Source organism: Thalassophryne amazonica, chromosome 4 (genome assembly GCF_902500255.1).
Source record: "Thalassophryne amazonica chromosome 4, fThaAma1.1, whole genome shotgun sequence".
NCBI lineage: Eukaryota > Metazoa > Chordata > Actinopteri > Batrachoidiformes > Batrachoididae > Thalassophryne > Thalassophryne amazonica.
In genome coordinates this window covers 58,749,242-58,767,532 of record NC_047106.1, presented here as the reverse complement: position 1 = coordinate 58,767,532, position 18,291 = coordinate 58,749,242, and the positions used below count along the sequence as shown (strand labels likewise).

General features: G+C 38.8%; 1 protein-coding gene across 2 annotated transcripts in view; it reads left to right on the top strand.

Annotated features, from left to right (window-relative positions):
* Positions 1-18,291, top strand: part of LOC117508264 (von Willebrand factor A domain-containing protein 5A-like) — a 142,250-nt gene that overhangs the window by 40,340 nt on the left and 83,619 nt on the right. For both annotated transcript variants that reach the window (XM_034167945.1, XM_034167946.1), the window contains exons 5-6: positions 17,533-17,699; positions 17,802-17,916. In XM_034167945.1, the coding sequence (XP_034023836.1) occupies positions 17,533-17,699; positions 17,802-17,916 (282 nt within the window). The remainder of the gene's footprint in view (positions 1-17,532; positions 17,700-17,801; positions 17,917-18,291) is intronic.

The window sequence follows — 18,291 nt, the reverse complement described above, 5'->3', positions numbered from 1 at the left end:
AAAACGGAATCAGGCATCAGAAAGACAACAAATACAGTATAATTTGTCAGTATTAAGCAACAAGAAAACAAAAAAATACTAAGGTATTCATCGGCCACTGGCCCTAAGCTTCACTAAAAGACCCGAATTTAGATAATGTTGAGGCCGCAGCACGCTCTGTTTCCTAATAAAATGAATTAAGAGTAAAAAGTGTGGAACTATACTATGCCAGTATGCTAGCCATATGAAAGGGAAAATAAGTGCATCTTAAGTCTGGACTTGAAAGTCTCTACTAGGGTTGAGCCGTACGGATGAAGCATTTTTGATGAGCACGAGCATGATCCGAATAAAACTCATCAATATCTGTGCTCGTGCTGAAGGAAAATTCTCATTGGCTAACTGACTTGTCTTCTGCTCTGTGATTGGCCAGTCACACACAGCGTCTGCCCCTCCCTACACAGACACGTCTCTCTGCAGCTTCTCACACACACAGACAGGATCTCTCTCTGTGCTTGGCTGGATTCTGCCTCACGTTTTCTTCAGCTCGCCTCTTTTTGGTTTGTCTGATATTTAAAATTACTTGAACTTGTTTTGTATACGGTGCTTTTGACAAGACAGAGCTGAAAACAGCTCCTGTTGCGTCGGTCACTACCTTCACTACGGTCGGGTTTTTTATTTATTTATTTATTTATTTTAACTGTTTGCTTGCTCTTCGTTTGGTTTGTTGATATAAAGTCAGTTGGAAAACTTTGCTGCTACTGAACACGGTGCTTTTGAGAAGAATAGAGTGAACAAGGCTGACATATTATTTCCCTGTTTGCCATCACTGGATGTTTTTATGAATCACCAAGTTCACACAGATCATTAAAAAATAAACAGTCTTACAGACCACTTACACACATGTAGCTGAACACACAAAGTAGCCTATATTAATATTTTTATTGTATATGGCTGCATGCAGTATCTGACACTTTCTCACTGCTGTTCATAAAAATAAATCGGTCAGTTGAACAACCTCTCTCTCTCCCCTCTCACACAGTCACATACACATGCACACACACTTTAATCAATATTGTATAACTTTGTGTGGAAAAAATGCCAAGAACGTTAGGTAGTAAAAATAACTAATTGAAAAAAATCACAGTTTGATCATAAAATAAAAAAAAAGAAAGCTGTGTTATGACAACTCTTGTTCATGCATACTTAGTAGTTCATACTTTCCTGCTACATTGAATCTCAATTCTGAGGCTGTTCTGTAGATATTCATTCATACACTTAAGAATATTCATGTTTTGAGTTCATAAACGTGTTATGTAAATAGTTCTCTTACTTTTGTGATGAAAAACATTGATTTTAATCTCAGTTTTGAGGCTGTTCTGTAAATAGTTTTCAAATAAACAATAAATATAGCAACTTCTGATCAATCCATATCAATTTCAGGCTTAAAATAATGTACTGATTTAAGCCCCAGCCATTTTGGGTTAAACCACGCCCACTTCTGGTTTAGGCCCGCCCACTACGAGTACAGATACGGATACAGATAATTTAGATAGTTGAACAGATACAGATAGTGGTGTACTCGCTCATCCCTAGTCTCTACATAATCTGACTGCTTTATTGATGCAGGGAGATCATTCCACAGAACAGGGGCACGATAAGAGAAAGTTTTGTGACCCGCAGACTTTTTATTCACCCTAGGGACACAAGTAGTCCTGCACCCTGAGAACGCAAAGCACGGGCTGGTACATAGGGTTTAATTAGGTCAGCTAGGTAGGGAGGTGCCAGTCGAACAGATTTATAGGCCTGTAGCAGAACTTTAAAATCTCTTTTGCGGTGAAAACACAGTATGCTCTTCATAAAAGGCCTCTGGGTTAGCAATGAAAAAGACAAATGTTGAGGTACTCCATTTAGAAACAAAACTGCATAGTTGAAACACGTTGGTATGTTGCCAATTTTGAATAAAGCCCTTTTGTATTTTTCTGTCAGGAGTGTCTCAACCTTTCTGATTTTGCATTGCTAATTTACAACCCCAATTCCATTGAAGTTGGGACGTTGTGTGAAATGTAAATAAAAACAGAATACAATGATTTCCAAATTCTCTTCAACCTATATTCAGTTGAATACACCACAAAGACAAGATATTTAATGTTCAAACTGATAGACTTTTTTTTTTGTGTGCAAATATTTGCTCATTTTGAAATGGATTCCTGCAACATATTTCAAAAAAGTGGGACAGGGGCAACAAAAGACTGGGAAAGTTGATGAATGCTCAAAGAACACCAGTTTGGAACATTCCACAGGTGAACAGGTTAATTGGAAACAGGTGAGTGCCATGATTGGGTATAAAAGGAGCACCCCCAAAAGGCTCAGTCATTCACAAACAAATGTGGGGTCAGGATCACCACTTTGTGAACAACTGCGTGAAAAAATAGTCCAACAGCTTAAGCACAATGTTTCTCAATGTTCAATTACAAGGAATTTAGGGATTCCATCATCTACAGTCCATAATATAATCATAAGATTCAGAGAATCTGGAGAACTTTCTGCATGTAAGCGGAAAGGCCAAAAACCAACATTGAATGCCCGTGACCTTCGATCCGTCAGGCGGCACTGCATTAAAAACAGACATTATTGGACTTCCGGGTTAGCAAGCAACCAACATGGATGCATAGTAAGAACATCTGACAGCAAATGAGAAAAAATTCCCAAATTCAAGACAAAATAGGCCAATTTTACAGATTACATTGGGGTATACAGGGGTAAAAAGACTGGAAGTCAAGCGAAATGCAAAAAGCAACAAGAACGGAAAATGGACGATCAACAACACCACGAGGCGAATGTTAGCTTAGTGCTACAAGCTATCTAGACTGAACTACATGAATTTTGTAACGAGAACAAACAGGTACTCCAAAGACTGAAGGAAGAAATCAAAGAAGACGTGACATCTGAGTTGAAAGGAATAAAAAGGGAAATCTATCAAAATATATCTGCCAACTCTGAGAAAATCAACACACTTGAAAACAAGCTAATTGAGGCTGAAGCACGGTTAGCTGAAACTGAAACTTTGAACATAGCCATGAAAGAGGCTTTAGTTAAAGTAATGGAAAACCACAAGGCTGTACAAAGTGAACTAACGGATCTGGAGGGGAGATCCAGAAGAAATAATATCCACCTCTTTTGGGGTTCCAGAGGGGACAGAGAGGGTTTGATCCTACTTTCATGGACAAGCTGTTAAAAGCAACACTTTGACTGCTTAGGATGCCACCCTATACATACAGCTAGCCCACCGAGCACTGGCACAAAAACTGGGTCCAAACACTCCACTCAGGTCAATAATAATAAACTTTCAAGAATATACCACAAAAGAAAGCATACTGAAGAAGACATGGGCCGGTAAAGTCATGTATGATGGACAGCACCTATCCTTTGACCACAACTACACCAAAAAAGTGGTGAAGAAGCACAAGGAATATGCTAGCATCAAAAGGGCTCTGAAGGAGAAAGGTGTCCGGTTTCAAACACCATTTGACAAAATACGCACTCAGTGGGAAACGGGAGTGCGTACTTACGGCACCGCTCGTAAAGCAGCTTTGGAGATGAGGCGAAGAGGATACTCCATGCCATTACCAAACTCTAACCCAGCAGACATGGGCAGGGAGATGGAGCGTATATCCCGGGCACCAACATGGCAATACACTCGAGCGTGACTGGACGAGGAGTGAAGAGGAGTTATGCCAAATGAGAAGTATCTGGATAATTTGTCATTTGGAACCGGAACACGTAAAATAAGCTATTTAGGAGACAAAATCATATATTAACATAGACATGAGGAGATACCAAAGGAGGTTTAATTGAAAAGTTATATTGTTTTGTATTGACTTCACTCAATGCTGTTGGATAACGTTGGACTTTTGGATGTGTGAAATGACGTGTCTCACCTCCAAAGAGGAGCCCTCCTGAAAGAGACATACTCCTCAACCTGCCAACGGGACTTAGGAAGAGAAAGACCTACCCCAGAGTGGAAGTTAGACTTTTGTTTTTTTGTCTTAAAAAGCTTAAAAAAGGAAAAACCCCCAAGTAGTTTTTTTTGCAGGAGACCCATCTGCCATCACAAGAACATGAAAAACTTAAAAGATTTGGCTGCAGAAACACATTTTATAGCTCTTATAAACACAGCCAAAAAGGGGAGTAGCTATTCTAATTGCAAATTTGGTACAATTTGAATGTTATAAAGAATTAACAGACAAAGAGCGTAGATATGTTACTTAAATTAAAACTAGAAAATAAACTGGTTAGTTTGGTTAACATGTATGCACCCCCGGAAAGTAAGAAAGATGTTTTAATATTGTAGCTGAGGCAACTGAAGGCCTTTTACTTTGTGGAGGAGATTTTAATGTAGTCTTGAATCATAATATGGATACGAGTGTTAAAAACTGCAAGTACAGTATGACTAAAGTAATAAATACAATGATATAGGAAGTGGGGCTGGTAGATATATGGGGAAAGCTGATTAACTCTGAAGAAGTTTACAGTGTAACAGAATGTCAGATTAATGTGGCAGATGTCTCTGACCACAGCATGATTCATCTCAAAATTAACCTTAACAATAGGAAAATTAAAACTGCATGGAGACTCAATTTGAGTATTCTGAACAGTGACAGTATAAAGCATATCAAAGAAGAAATCAAAAGATACATTGAAGAAAATGATACAGGAGACGTGGATCCAACCATACTGTGGGATGCATTAAAAGTTTTGAGAGGAAAGCTTATTGGCTTTGACAGCGTGCCAAAAAAAAAAAAAAAAAGTGCCAAAATGACTGCATACAAAATAAAACAGAAAATCTCAAACGTCTTGAGGAAGAACACAAACAAACTGGTAATGTCAGTTTTTTTTTTTTTTTTTAAACAAGAAATAAAAGAAATTGATGAGATCCTTCAAGGAGAAATTGAAAAAAAAGACAGACTTACAAAACAAAACTATTATAAAGTAGGACCCAAAGCAAGTGGGAAGACTACAACCCCTGGCAATAATTATGGAATCACCGGCCTTGGAGGATGTTCATTCAGTTGTTTAATTTTGTAGAAAAAAGCAGATCACAGACATGACACAAAACTAAAGTCATTTCAAATGGCAACTTTCTGGCTTTAAGAAACACTATAAGAAATCAGGAAAAATAATTGTGGCAGTCAGTAACGGTTACTTTTTTTAGACCAAGCAGAGGGAAAAAAATATGGACTCACTCAATTCTGAGGAATATATTATGGAATCACCCTGTAAATTTTCATCCCCAAAACTAACACCTGCATCAAATCAGATCTGCTCGTTAGTCTGCATCTAAAAAGGAGTGATCACACCTTGGAGAGCTGTTGCACCAAGTGGACTGACATGAATCATGGCTCCAACACGAGAGATGTCAATTGAAACAAAGGAGAGGATTATCAAACTCTTAAAAGAGAGTAAATCATCATGCAATGTTGAAGATACAGGCTGTTGGAATACCTGCTGGGCATTGCTGCCTGACGCACCTCCACCAGTGCACTCTATGCAAGAAAAAGATGTTGGTTGTTCACAGTCAGCTGTGTCTAAACTCTGGACCAAATACGAACAACATGGGAAGGTTGTTAAAGGCAAACATACTGGTAGACCAAGGAAGACATCAAAGCATCAAGACAGAAAACTTAAAGCAATATGTCTCAAAAGTCGAAAATGCACAACAAAACAAATGAGGAACGAATGGGAGGAAACTGGAGTCAACATCTGTGACCGAACTGTAAGAAACTGCCTAAAGGAAATGGGATTTACATACAGAAAAGCTAAACGAAAGCCATCATTAACACCTAAACAGAAAAAAACAAGGTTACAGTGGGCTAAGGAAAAGCAATCGTGGACTGTGGATGACTGGATGAAAGTCATATTCAGTGATGAATCTCGAATCTGCATTGGGCAAGGTGATGATGCTGGAACTTTTGTTTGGTGCCGTTCCAATGAGATTTATAAAGATGACTGCCTGAAGAGAACATGTAAATTTCCACAGTCATTGATGACATGGGGCTGCATGTCAGGTAAAGGCACTGGGGAGATGGCTGTCATTACATCATCAATAAATGCACAAGTTTACGTTGATATTTTGGACACTTTTCTTATCCCATCAATTGAAAGGATGTTTGGGGATGATGAAATCATTTTTCAAGATGATAATGCATCTTGCCATAGAGCAAAAACTGTGAAAACATTCCTTGCAAAAAGACACATAGGGTCAATGTCATGGCCTGCAAATAGTCCGGATCTTAATCCAATTGAAAATCTTTGGTGGAAGTTGAAGAAAATGGTCCATGACAAGGCTCCAACCTGCGAAGCTGATCTGGCAACAGCAATCAGAGAAAGTTGGAGCCAGATTGATGAAGAGTACTGTTTGTCACTCATTAAGTCCATGCCTCCGAGACTGCAAGCTGTTATAAAAGCCAGAGGTGGTGCAACAAAATACTAGTGATATGTTGGAGCGTTCTTTTGTTTTTCATGATTCCATAATTTTTTCCACAGAATTGAGTGATTCCATATTTTTTCCCTCTGCTTGGTATAAAAAAGTAACCGTTACTGACTGCCACAATTTTTATTCCTGATTTCTTATAGTGTTTCTTAAAGCCAGAAAGTTATCATTTGAAATGACTTTAGTTTTGTGTCATGTCTGTGATCTGCTTTTTTTCTACAAAATTAAACAACTGAATGAACATCCTCCGAGGCCGGTGATTCCATAATTTTTGCCAGGGGTTGTAGTATGATTACCAGTCACCTGCAGCTGGCTGTCCGCAGTGACGAGGAGCTCATGAATGGCGTTGCCGATCGGTTTGGGGATCTCAGCAGTCTGGTGCTCGAGCGGGGAGCATGGCCACTGGGTGGTTGGGGGTTCCCCACTGCCCTTCCTTGGCAGGCTGTGGGCGCAGTCAGCTGGGGGCTGCAGTCCAGCACAGGATCATTTTGTTGTAATCCTTCGCTGTCACAGCACAGAGAAAAAAAGAGGACTGTTATGAGTTTTGTGTTGATAGGAGCTCCACGTTATGCTCTATTCGCAGCCTGATAGGGAGAAACGATCAACAGTTCTGATAAATCTGACTTTATAAATTGAATCTACATATCTGAATTGACCTAAGCACAGGTTTTCACGTCTTAAATGTAAATAACAGCGGAAAAGTTGGCCAGAGAATCAAGGATTACAAGCGCAGAGCATGCATTTTCCACTGACAGATGCTGCGGTTCAACCTTTCAAGATGGGTGGATGAGCACTCTGCTCGGGGCAGCCCTTTTGTACAGGTCTTTGCCTATCTAGTAAATCTGTGGTCCCAGCTTTTTTGGAACATGTTGCAGGCATCTATTTCAAATATTTGCACAAAAAGTCTATCAATTTGAACGTTAAATATCTTGTCTTTATGGTGTATTCAATTGAATATAGGTTGAAGAGGATTTGCAAATCATTGTATTCTGTTTTTATGTACATTTTACACAACGCCCCAACTTCATTGGAATTGGGGTTGTATTTGTTTGTTTGTTTGTTTTTGATTTGTTGGCCCTGTGATAAGACTGGTGTCCTGTCCAGGGTGTACGCAACCTCTTAATGCAATGGCAGCTGAGGTAGGCTTCAGTCCCCGTAACCCTTAACTAGAATAAACAGGTTTAAAATTGAATGAATGCATATGCATTTATGGACGGACAAACACACACTGTTGCCTGACAGAAAAAACCCAGGGACCTTAGTCATTGCTATCCGTGATGCAATTCTTAGAATTATGACTTTTATCAAGATTTCTCTTTAAAGTTCAGACTAGATCCTGATAAAGTTTAGTTCTTCAAATATGTTGGCCCTGGCTTCAAAATGGTGGAAAGACAAAAAAGAAGAAGAAATGTTTTCCAAATGGAATGACAGTGATTTAACGAAACACTGGTGATTAGATTATGCAGGGAAAATTTTGTGGTTGATTTAATTTGAGCTCCATCATTAGATCATTGTCTGGATGGTTGCCATCCACGACCTAAGGCGGTTCCATAGTGTGGTTGATGTGACAAAGTGTGGCACCAGTGCAGGCTCCCAGACCTGACTTCACCTCATTAGAGTTGAGTTCACATCTAATGCAATTGGAAAATAAAACCAGAAGTGAGGGAAAAAAACATTTCACAACAGGAAACCTTTCTTGGTGCAGAACTGACCCTCCCACCCCAAACACACACACACACACACACACACACAATTTAAATGCCACAAAATTGTGTTCTGTATTAATATGAGACAAATGTATGCCTCACTTCTCGAGATAAGTCTTTGTAGTAGTTCTGAAGCTATAATCTGTTATTTGTATTTAAATTTATTTTGCTACAGTAATACGAGGATGCTATTATGAAAAAAATCATAACTTTCAAAGGTAGTTCAGCAACACGTTTTTCCTGATCATTTTCAGATATATAAAAATGCATGAATGTTGTGATTGGCTGCCCACATGGTGGAATTAAGATATACAAATGAGGACAAAATTATTAGCCCCCTATCAAATATTACATTGTCTTCAAAATTTCCCCAAGTGCTTTTTTTATATACAGAGCAAGGAATTTTCAACACAGCGTTTCTAAACATCCTAGTTTTATTTTGGATGCTTACATTATTTTTCTTTGCCGACAAAAACAACATTTAAGAAAAATCAAAAGCTGCCAGTATCAAAATTATTAGCACTCATAAGAATTGATCTTTTTGTTGAACTACAGCACAAACCACAGTTGTGCAATGATGTGCTTTAACACTGTAATGCTCAAAGCTTGTGTAATCAAGTTAAAACTGAAGGTATTTTCCAGTGTACAAACAGTATGATAACTTCAGTAAGGGTTTGAGCTGTCACTTGAGGAAGCATCATGCCAAAAACAAATCATTTTAAAGAATTATTCTGAAGCCACTATTAGATATCATATTTGGTTAGTGCACAATAGTGCATAATTTTATCTTAATGTATCACACATATTAGGTTAGATTAGGTAAAAAAAAAAAATTGTCCCAGTTAACTACACCAAGACCTGGAGAAACTGCATTTCATTCTGCCTGTAAGGGTCGAGTGACAATAAAAGTGAGTCTGAGTCTGATATTAGGGGGAAAATCTGAGGGCTTCATCTGGCATACTGTGGGAGTTTATAAGCCATTAAATGAGACATTATTTTGGGGTATCCTGAAGTTTCAGAACCTTATACAAGGAAAATAGATCTGGTGCAGCTGATCTGATTAAATTTTTGAGATCTACATGAAAAATTTGTCTAAGAAGGTAATTACAACTATGTAAATACAGTAAGAATGGAGATATTAATGGTGAATGTCAGACAAAAATGCTCGTTAAGCAAAAAAAATGTATTAATTAAAGGGCTTCAAGGTACTGTATCTTCAAAACTATTAGGGATACAGACCTAATATTTGGGATTTCTCCTTAGGTTTGGTGTAAGAGCACCTCTGAGTTCTTTCATGACAATCTGAGAGGGTGACCTGGGACCCTCTGGGTGATTTGATATGGAATGATCCAATACTTATTCAGAATTGCTAATTAATATGATCAAAAAATTCATCAAACATTACATTATTGTGTAAATAACAGGAAAACCAATTGTTTCTGAAGTATAAGTCACATTTTTGTTACTAGTTTGGGAGGCCCTGCAACTCGTACTCCAGTGCAAATTGTATACCGAAAATTCACAAATTTGTTATTAATAATTGCAATTATAGTGACTATTTATACAGATCTTTCCCAAGAATCAAAGCACAAAACAAAATAAACTTTAATAGTAAAAGAATAAATGCCAGTAATAAAAATTAAGATGCAAATTATACTTCAGTGCAATTTATACTCTGGAAAATATGGTACATCCAGTCTTGTGATTCAGTCCTGCTGCGCATTCCAGAAAAGTTGAGATTTAGGCAATTTAGGGCTCTTAATGAGACGCAAAAAGAAAAGAAGTTAGTGATGTTATATTAGGTCTCTTAATGAGATGCAAAAAGAAAAGAAGTTAGTGATGTTACTTCAAACAGATGAACAGGTGATGGTAATCATGTTCTGGTAGAAAAACAGCATTCACAAAAGGCTGAGTCTATAAGGAGTAAAGATGGGTAGAGGATCTAATGATGGTCAATAAATGCATGAGAAAATTGCTGAAATGTTTCAAAACGATGTTCCTCAGAGAAAGATGGGAAAGGATTTGCATATTTCTCTCAATACAGCAATAATCATATCATTACTAATACAGTATCAGTAATAATATCTACAGCGGCAACTCAGCCACATGGGGTGTACAGCTACTACATTCTGAGTGCCGTTCCCAAACCGGTGCCGTTGCCCAACAGGGTGCTGGAGGAAATTGGGTTACTGCTGGGCGAAGAAGAGAAGGAAGAAAATGTGTCCACAGGAAACAGGAGAAGAGGAAAACTACAAGGATGGAAGTGAGAGTTGGGACTTTGAACGTTGGCAATATGCCTGGTAAAGGGAGAGAGCTGGCTGACATGATGAAGAGAAAGGTAGACATACTGTGTGTGCAAGAGACCAAGTGGAATGGAAGTAAGAGCAGGAGCTTAGGTAGTGGGTTCAAGTTGTTGTATTATGGTGTGGATAAGAAGCGAAATAGTGTTGGGGTCATTTTAAAAGGAGGAGTAGGTTAAGAGTGTGTTGGAGGTTAAGTGAGTGTCAGACAGGGTGATGAGTACGAAGTTGGAAATTGAAGAGGTGACGAATAATATTAGTGCATATGCCTCACAGGTAAATTGTGAGCCGACGGAGAAAGGCGATCTCTGGAGTGAGTTAGATGAGGTGGTGGAAAGTGTGCCCAAGCATGAAAGAGTGGTGATAGGAGTGGATTTCAATGGTCATATTGGTGAAGGGAACAGAGGTGATGAGAAAGTAATGTATAGACATGGTATCAAAGGCAGGAATGTGGAAGGGCAGATGGTAGTTGATTTTGCAAAAAGGATGGAAATGGCTGTGGTGAATACCTACTTTAGGAAAAGGGAGGCGCACAGGGTGACATAAGAGTGGAGGAATGTGCAAACATGTGGACTACATTCTGTCTAGGAGGTGCAAGCTGAAAGGAATTGAAGACTGTAAGGTGGTGGCAGAAGAGAGTGTAGCAAGACAGCATAGGATAGTGGTTTGTAGGGTGAGTTTAGAAGTGAAGAAGAAGAGGAGAGCGAGAGTTCAATAAAGAATAAGATGGAGGAAGCTGAAAGAGGAAGACTGTTGTGTGAAATTCCATGAGCAGGTGAGAGACGCGCATTGAGGGGAAGCAGTTTTGGACAACTGGAAAAGTACTGCAGATTGGGGATTTAGACAGCTAGGAAGGTACTGGTATGACATCTGGACAGCGTAAGGAAGACAAGGAGACTTGGTGGTGGAATGAAGATGTGACAGTGACAAAGTTTTTTTAATTCGGCACACAAAATATTCAAATAGAAAAAAATGAACAATTCCACAAACAAACACAGACAAAACTAGTGAGTCCGAAAGGGTGTGGGCTGAAGCAAAGCTTATTAGCGCCCACCCCTGCTAGTACAAGTCCAACAATTCTAATCAGTCATATTTACATAAATATAAATTCACTACTACATGTCGACACGCAGACATACACATCAATACACTATTCACTTATAATTATATTTATATAGTACCAGATCATAAGAAAGTCGAATCAAGGCACTTTACGCCAGTAAGGACTAACCTTACCAACCCCCAGAGCAAGCACTAGGCAACTGTGGTGAGGAAAAACTCCCTATAGGGAAGAAACCTCAAGCAGACCAGGCTCTTGGGGGTGACCCTCTGCTTGGGCTGTGCCACATATACCTATATACATACGTATATACTTTACAAACATAAATATATACATACATATACACAGTCACTTATATACATATACACCTACCCATATCTATATATCTACATACGCATATACATACCCACACATTCAAATATACAATAAGTCCCACTTATAAATTGAACATTCCATATAAATCAAATTATATTTGCTTCTTTATGATACTTAGACATAATGTTCTTTTTGAGTAGTTTCTTAAATCTCACTAAGGTACTACTCATTCTAACCTCTGTTGAACATTTGTTCCATTTCCTCACCCCAACCACAGACACACAAAAACCCTTTACATTTGTTCTTGCTGGTGGTTTCATAAAAATTGCACAACCTCTTAAACTATATCTGGATTCCCTCAATTGGAACAGACTCTGGACATGTCTCGGTAAGGCTTGGTTTTTCGCTCGAAATAAAGTTTGAATTGTAATGTAATCGACCAACTCAATGAATTTTAATAAATTTAAAGACACAAATAGAGAATGAGTTGGTTCACGATATTGTTTATTGCAGATGATTCGTATGGCTCATTTTTGCAAAAGGAATATTGGATTGGTATTTGATTTGTAAGTGTTTCCCCATGACTCAACACAATATGTCATATATGGTACCATCAGAGAATGATATAAAGTAAGTAACCCTTCTTGCGGCAGTAGGTCTTTGGCTTTATACAAAATGGCTATAGTTTTTGACAATTTTGATTTCACATAATTTATATGTGGTTTCCAGCTAAGTTTATTATCAATTATAACACCTAAAAATTTATTCTGTTACTAACTCAATTTCCTTATTGTTTATAGTTAATTTTTTTACATTTGGGTGCCTGTTTATTTCCAAATATAATACATTTAGTTTTCCCAAGGTTGAGTGACAACTTATTAGCGTCAAACCAAACCTTAAATTTTTCCAGTTCTTTCTCCACTATGTCCAGAAGCTGTTCAAGATTTTCACCGCTACAGAACACAGTTGTATCATCCGCAAAAAGGACACATCTCAGTGAACTCGACACCCAACTTATATCATTTATATAGATTATAAACAACAAAGGACCCAGCACTGAGCCCTGCGGCACCCCACATGTGACATCCCTGAGTTCAGAATTTGTATTATTGAATTGAACATACTGAAATCTGCCTTGTAAATAACTAGCTATCCATTCATATGCCAGACCTCTGATTCCATATTTCTGCAGTTTACTTAATAGTATTCCATGGTTAATTGTGTCAAACGCTTTCTGTAAATCAAAAAAAACACCTATTGTGTATTGTTTATTATCAATTGCAGTTGCTATACTTTCCACAAAGTCCATCAAAGCATGTGATGTAGTTCGAGACCTTCTGAATCCATATTGTTCTTCACAAATGATGTTATGCTTCAGTAAATAATCATTTAATCTTTTAGCAAATATTTTTTCCAAAATTTTGGAAAATTGTGGCAGGAGTGATATAGGTCTATAATTAGAAAATGTGTGTTTGTCACCAGTTTTAAACAGAGGAATTACTTTGGCTATTTTCATTTGAGAAGGAAATTTACCAGTACTTAGTGACATATTGCAAATATAATTGAACGGTTTTACTATACAATCAATAACTTTTTTTAATAAAGCCATATCCAAATTATTAAAATCAGTTGATTTCTTACTTTTTGAACCATGAACCAGATCAAGTATTTCCCTTTCATGAGTACCACCAATGAACATTGAAACAGATTTTTTAAACGTTGAATTATTTACCCAGAAGTTATTACCGTATTTTCCGGACTATAAGTCGCACTTTTTTACATGTTTTGTCCGGGGGTGCGACCTATACTCCGGTGCGACTTATAAATGAAAAATATACCGGTAGGATCTCAATTAATTTACTGTAACAAAACAATTTTACGTGACAGAGTCGATCTATGTTTTAAAATGGCCACCGGAAAAGGAAATGCAATGCATCATGGGCACTGTAGTATGACGGCCATCCTATAGTTCACGCTGGTCGCGATAACCAATCAGAGAACAGAACTTTGGATGCGTATTCCTCACCTCACCCACAGCGTGTGAAGCTGACGAACTCGGTGCTTGCTGTTATTCCGGCTTGGCGAACAGAACAGCTTCAACCCTTGGATATCAATGTGAGCAGAGTGTTTAAGTTGACGCTGAGAGCTGCGTGGGAGCATTGGGTGAGCGACGGCGGAGGATTAGCGTGTGCACTTGGAAGGAGCTGGCGTCGATGATTGTGAAAAGCGTTTGAAGCAGACGAACATGGTGTTTATTCCGGGACGGCTAACAAGACAGCTTCAACCCTTGGATATCAGTGTGAGCAGAGTTGACGCTGAGAGCTGCATGGGAGCACTGAGCGACGGCGGAGGATTAGCGTCTCCACTTGGAAGGAGCTGGATCGACACCGCTGGGTGGTCATGAGCTGCGCAGGTAGGCGCTGCATGGTTCGGCTCACAATGTGGTCCGCAAAATACAAACATATCCGTAGGTAAAATGCAGCTCACGAGAGGGCACTCGAGGCTTGTGTAACTGTTCCTGCGACTTCTGACTACCATAGAAAAATAAAAATTTTAACGTTACTGATAACATAACAAGACAACGGAGAAGGCCCGAAAAAATGCCACCAAAAAGAAAATCATACTCTGCAGATTACAAGTTGCGACTGGTGAAATATGCATCCGAAAACGGTAGCCGTCACAATATTATCATCTGAACTTTTCATGTTAACATACCTGTATGTCCATGGGACTTATAGTCCAGTGGACCTTATTTATGGTTTATTTTTCTTTATAATGGATAAAGTGGCTGGTGCGACTTATACTCCGGTGCGACTTATTTATGGTTTGTTTTTCTTTATAATGGATAAAGTGGCTGGTGCGACTTATACTCCGGTGCGACTTATAGTCCGGAAAATACGGTAGTTGATGAGTCAATCTTACTGGCAAGATTTTTACCCACATTAACGAAGTATTCATTAAAGTGTTCAGCAATAGACTCATCGTTATCAATCGTGATGTAGTTGTTACTCTGAAAAAATGAAGGATAATCTCTAGTTACTCTATTCTTTTTTACTATTTCATTTAATATGTTCCATGTGTTTTTGATGTTATTTCTATTTTTGACAAGTAACTCATTATAATATGTTTTTTTACTGAGTCTCATGATATTGATTAACTTATTCTTATATGTTTTATACTTACTTTCAGCTTCCTTAGTTCGTACTTTTATGAATTGTTTATATAGTACGTTTTTCTTTTTACATGCCCTCTGAAGTCCCTTAGTTATCCATGGTTTGTTGCTATATTGATTTCTATATATTTTGTCAACAAATGGACAGTGTTTATTATACAAACTGGAAAAAATGGAAATGAAAGCATCATATGACCTGTCAACATCATCAACAAAAACATCTGACCAATTCTGACTTGATAAATCCTCCCTTAAATTATCAATTGTTTCAGGTGTTACTTTTCTACTCATGAATTTGATATTGCTTCGATACTTACAACAACCCTCCAATTCAAAGACTGAGAAAACTGGCAAGTGATCACTGATATCACTGACCAGTAGTCCCCCACTAAGATTACCGGATATAACGTTAGTTAAAATATTGTCAATGAGAGTTGTTGAGTCCATAGTTATTCTGCTAGGATGAATGATGGTTGGAAACAGTCCTAAACAGTACAAGGTGTTTATAAATTAGGTAATTTGTGGATGATTGTGAGGGTTTAAAAAATCTATATTGAAATCTCCACAGACAAATAAATGCTTATTTCTGTTGATTTTGTTGTACATTCCTAAGATGTCCAGGAAAGGACAAGGGAAAGAGGTTGGCCAGTGAAAAGAGAAGTGGCAAAAGCTAAGGAAAAGGCATTCAAGTGAGCTGCACAATAAGTTGAATAGTAAGGAAGCTGGAAAGGACTTGTACCGATTGGCCAGACAAAGGGACAGAGCTGGAAATGATGTGCAGCAGGTTAGGGTGGTTAAAGTTGGGTATGGTAATATGCTGACAAGCGAGGAGAGTGTGTTGAGAAGGTGGAGGGAATATTTTGAGGAGCTGATGAATGAAGAAAATTAGAGAGAGAAAGGGAGGGATGATGTGGAAAGAGTAAATCAGGAAGTGCAAGGGATGAGTAAGGATGAAGTGAGGGTAGCTATGAAGAAGATGAAGAGTGGAAAGGCAGTTGGTCCAGATGACATTCCAGTGGAGGCATGGAAATGTATTGGAGAGATGGCAATGGAGTATCTAACCAGATTAGTTAATAAAATCTTAGAAAGTGAAAGGATGCCTGAGGAGTGGAGATGAAGTGTGCTGGTTCCTGTTTTTAAGAACAAGGGTGATGAGCAGAGCTGCAGTAACTACAGAGGCATAAAGGTGATCAGCCACAGCATGAATGTATTGGAAAGAGTAGTAGAAGCTAGGCTTAGAAAACAGGCGAAGACCTGTGAGCAGCAGTATGGTTTTGTACCAAGAAAAAGCACGACAGATACAGTGTTTGCTATGAGAACACTGATGGAGAAGTATAGAGAAGGCCAGAAGGAGTTACATTGTGTGTTGTACATTTAAAGGATGCTTATGACAGGGTGCCAAGAGAAGAGTTGTGGTATTGTGTGAGGAAATCTGGAGTGACAGAGAAGTATGTGAGGGTAGTGCAGGACATGTACAAGGGCAGGTTGACAGTGGTGCGTTTCACAGTAGGAATGACAGACTCACAAAGTGGAGGTGGGATTACACCAAGGATCAGCTGTGAGCCCTTTCTTGTTTGCAGTGGTGATAGACAGACTGATGGATGAGATCAGACAGGAATCTCCATGGACTATGTTGTTTGCAGATGAGAGGTTGAGTCTAACCTGGAGAGGTGGAGATATGCTCTGGAGAGCAGGGGCATGAAAGTCAGTCAGAGGAAGACTGAGTACATGTGTGTGAATGAGAGGGAGCCCAGTGGAATAGTGTGATTACAAAGAGTAGAGGTGGTGAAAGCAGATGAGTTTAAATACTTGGGGTCAACTGTTGCAAGTAATGGAGAGTGTGGTAGAGAAGTGAAGAAGAGAGTCCATGCAGGGTGGAGAAAGTTGGCAGGAGTGATTTGTGACCAAAGAATATCTGCAAGAGTGAAGTGGAAAATTTACAAGACAGTAGTAAGACCAACTACTCGCATGTTGGACAAACAAAAAGATAGGAGGCAGAACTGGAGGCGGCAGAGCTGAAGATGTGATTTTCTTTGGGAGTGATAAGAATGGACAGGATTAGGAATGAACATATCAGGTAGGACGATTTGGAGACAGTCAGAGAGGCGAGATTTAGATAGTTTGGATTTTGTCCGGCCCAGGGTATAAGGGAGAAGGATGCTGAGGATGCATGCAGGTGGTTGGTGTGACAGAGGAAGTTACAGAAGGCAGTGTGAGATCAGAACGATTGATCTGCTGTGGCAACCCCTAAGGGGAGCAGCTGAAAGAAGTTGCAGACCATAAATGCAGGAATGAATATATACAAATGAAATAAAGTTGATATGAAAAAATATATGAAATACTTTGTGTTCATGCTGTGTACAAAGAAATAAAACTCAAGCTAAATGTATGAATCACTGCTTTTTTTTTTTTTTTTTTGCATTTTCCAGACATCTCAAATTTTTCTGATTTGGAGTTGTAATTTCTCTTTTAATGTGTTTTTTCTAACTTCTAACTCATGTTGTTTGTAGGTAGTGAAGGTACCAGTGTTCAGGTGACCTCTGTGCCAGCGTCCTTGGTTCCCTACAGTCTGTCTTTCTCTGCCAAAGTGTCCTCTCCTCGTCCAATCTTAAAAGTAGAATCCAACTGTTCCCTGGACCCTCTGCAGTACATCAACACAGAGCAAACTCAGGCCACGGTGAGCAGAGTGTTGGTGTGTCTGTGAGTGATAGATCTCCTCTAGACTGAGAAGAAGAGATCATAGTGTTCACATATATGTAAATGTTTTTGCGAGCTGCAGGTCAATCTGGCTGCAGGACACAAGTTTGACAGAGATGTTGAACTACTGATTTATTACAAAGATGCTCACCAGCCCACTGCTGTGGTGGAGGCAGGACAGGCCTCTGCCAAACCTGGTGAGTTTGTGTTTGTAAAGTTGCTACCTTCTTAAGAAGAAACTCATTACTGTCATATTCAGAATGATTAGTTTGGGTCAGTATTTTCTGTTCACATTTGTTTTAATCACAGCATTTTGAAGTTAAAAGCAAACAATGAAATATAGGCTCTGTGACTGCTACAAGGCTATGAGAATTTCAGCATTATTTTGAACATATTCACCTCAAAATCAAGTAAACAGTGTAGAAATTGCATCACTTCTTGGATCTTGTCCCCCATACACACAATGATCTAATGCTGCATTTACACATAACGACGACAAGTCACGAATGCCACGAAGTACACATTCTTGGCCGCTGATCATGAATGTGATTATTCAGGGCAGAGGCCTCAGG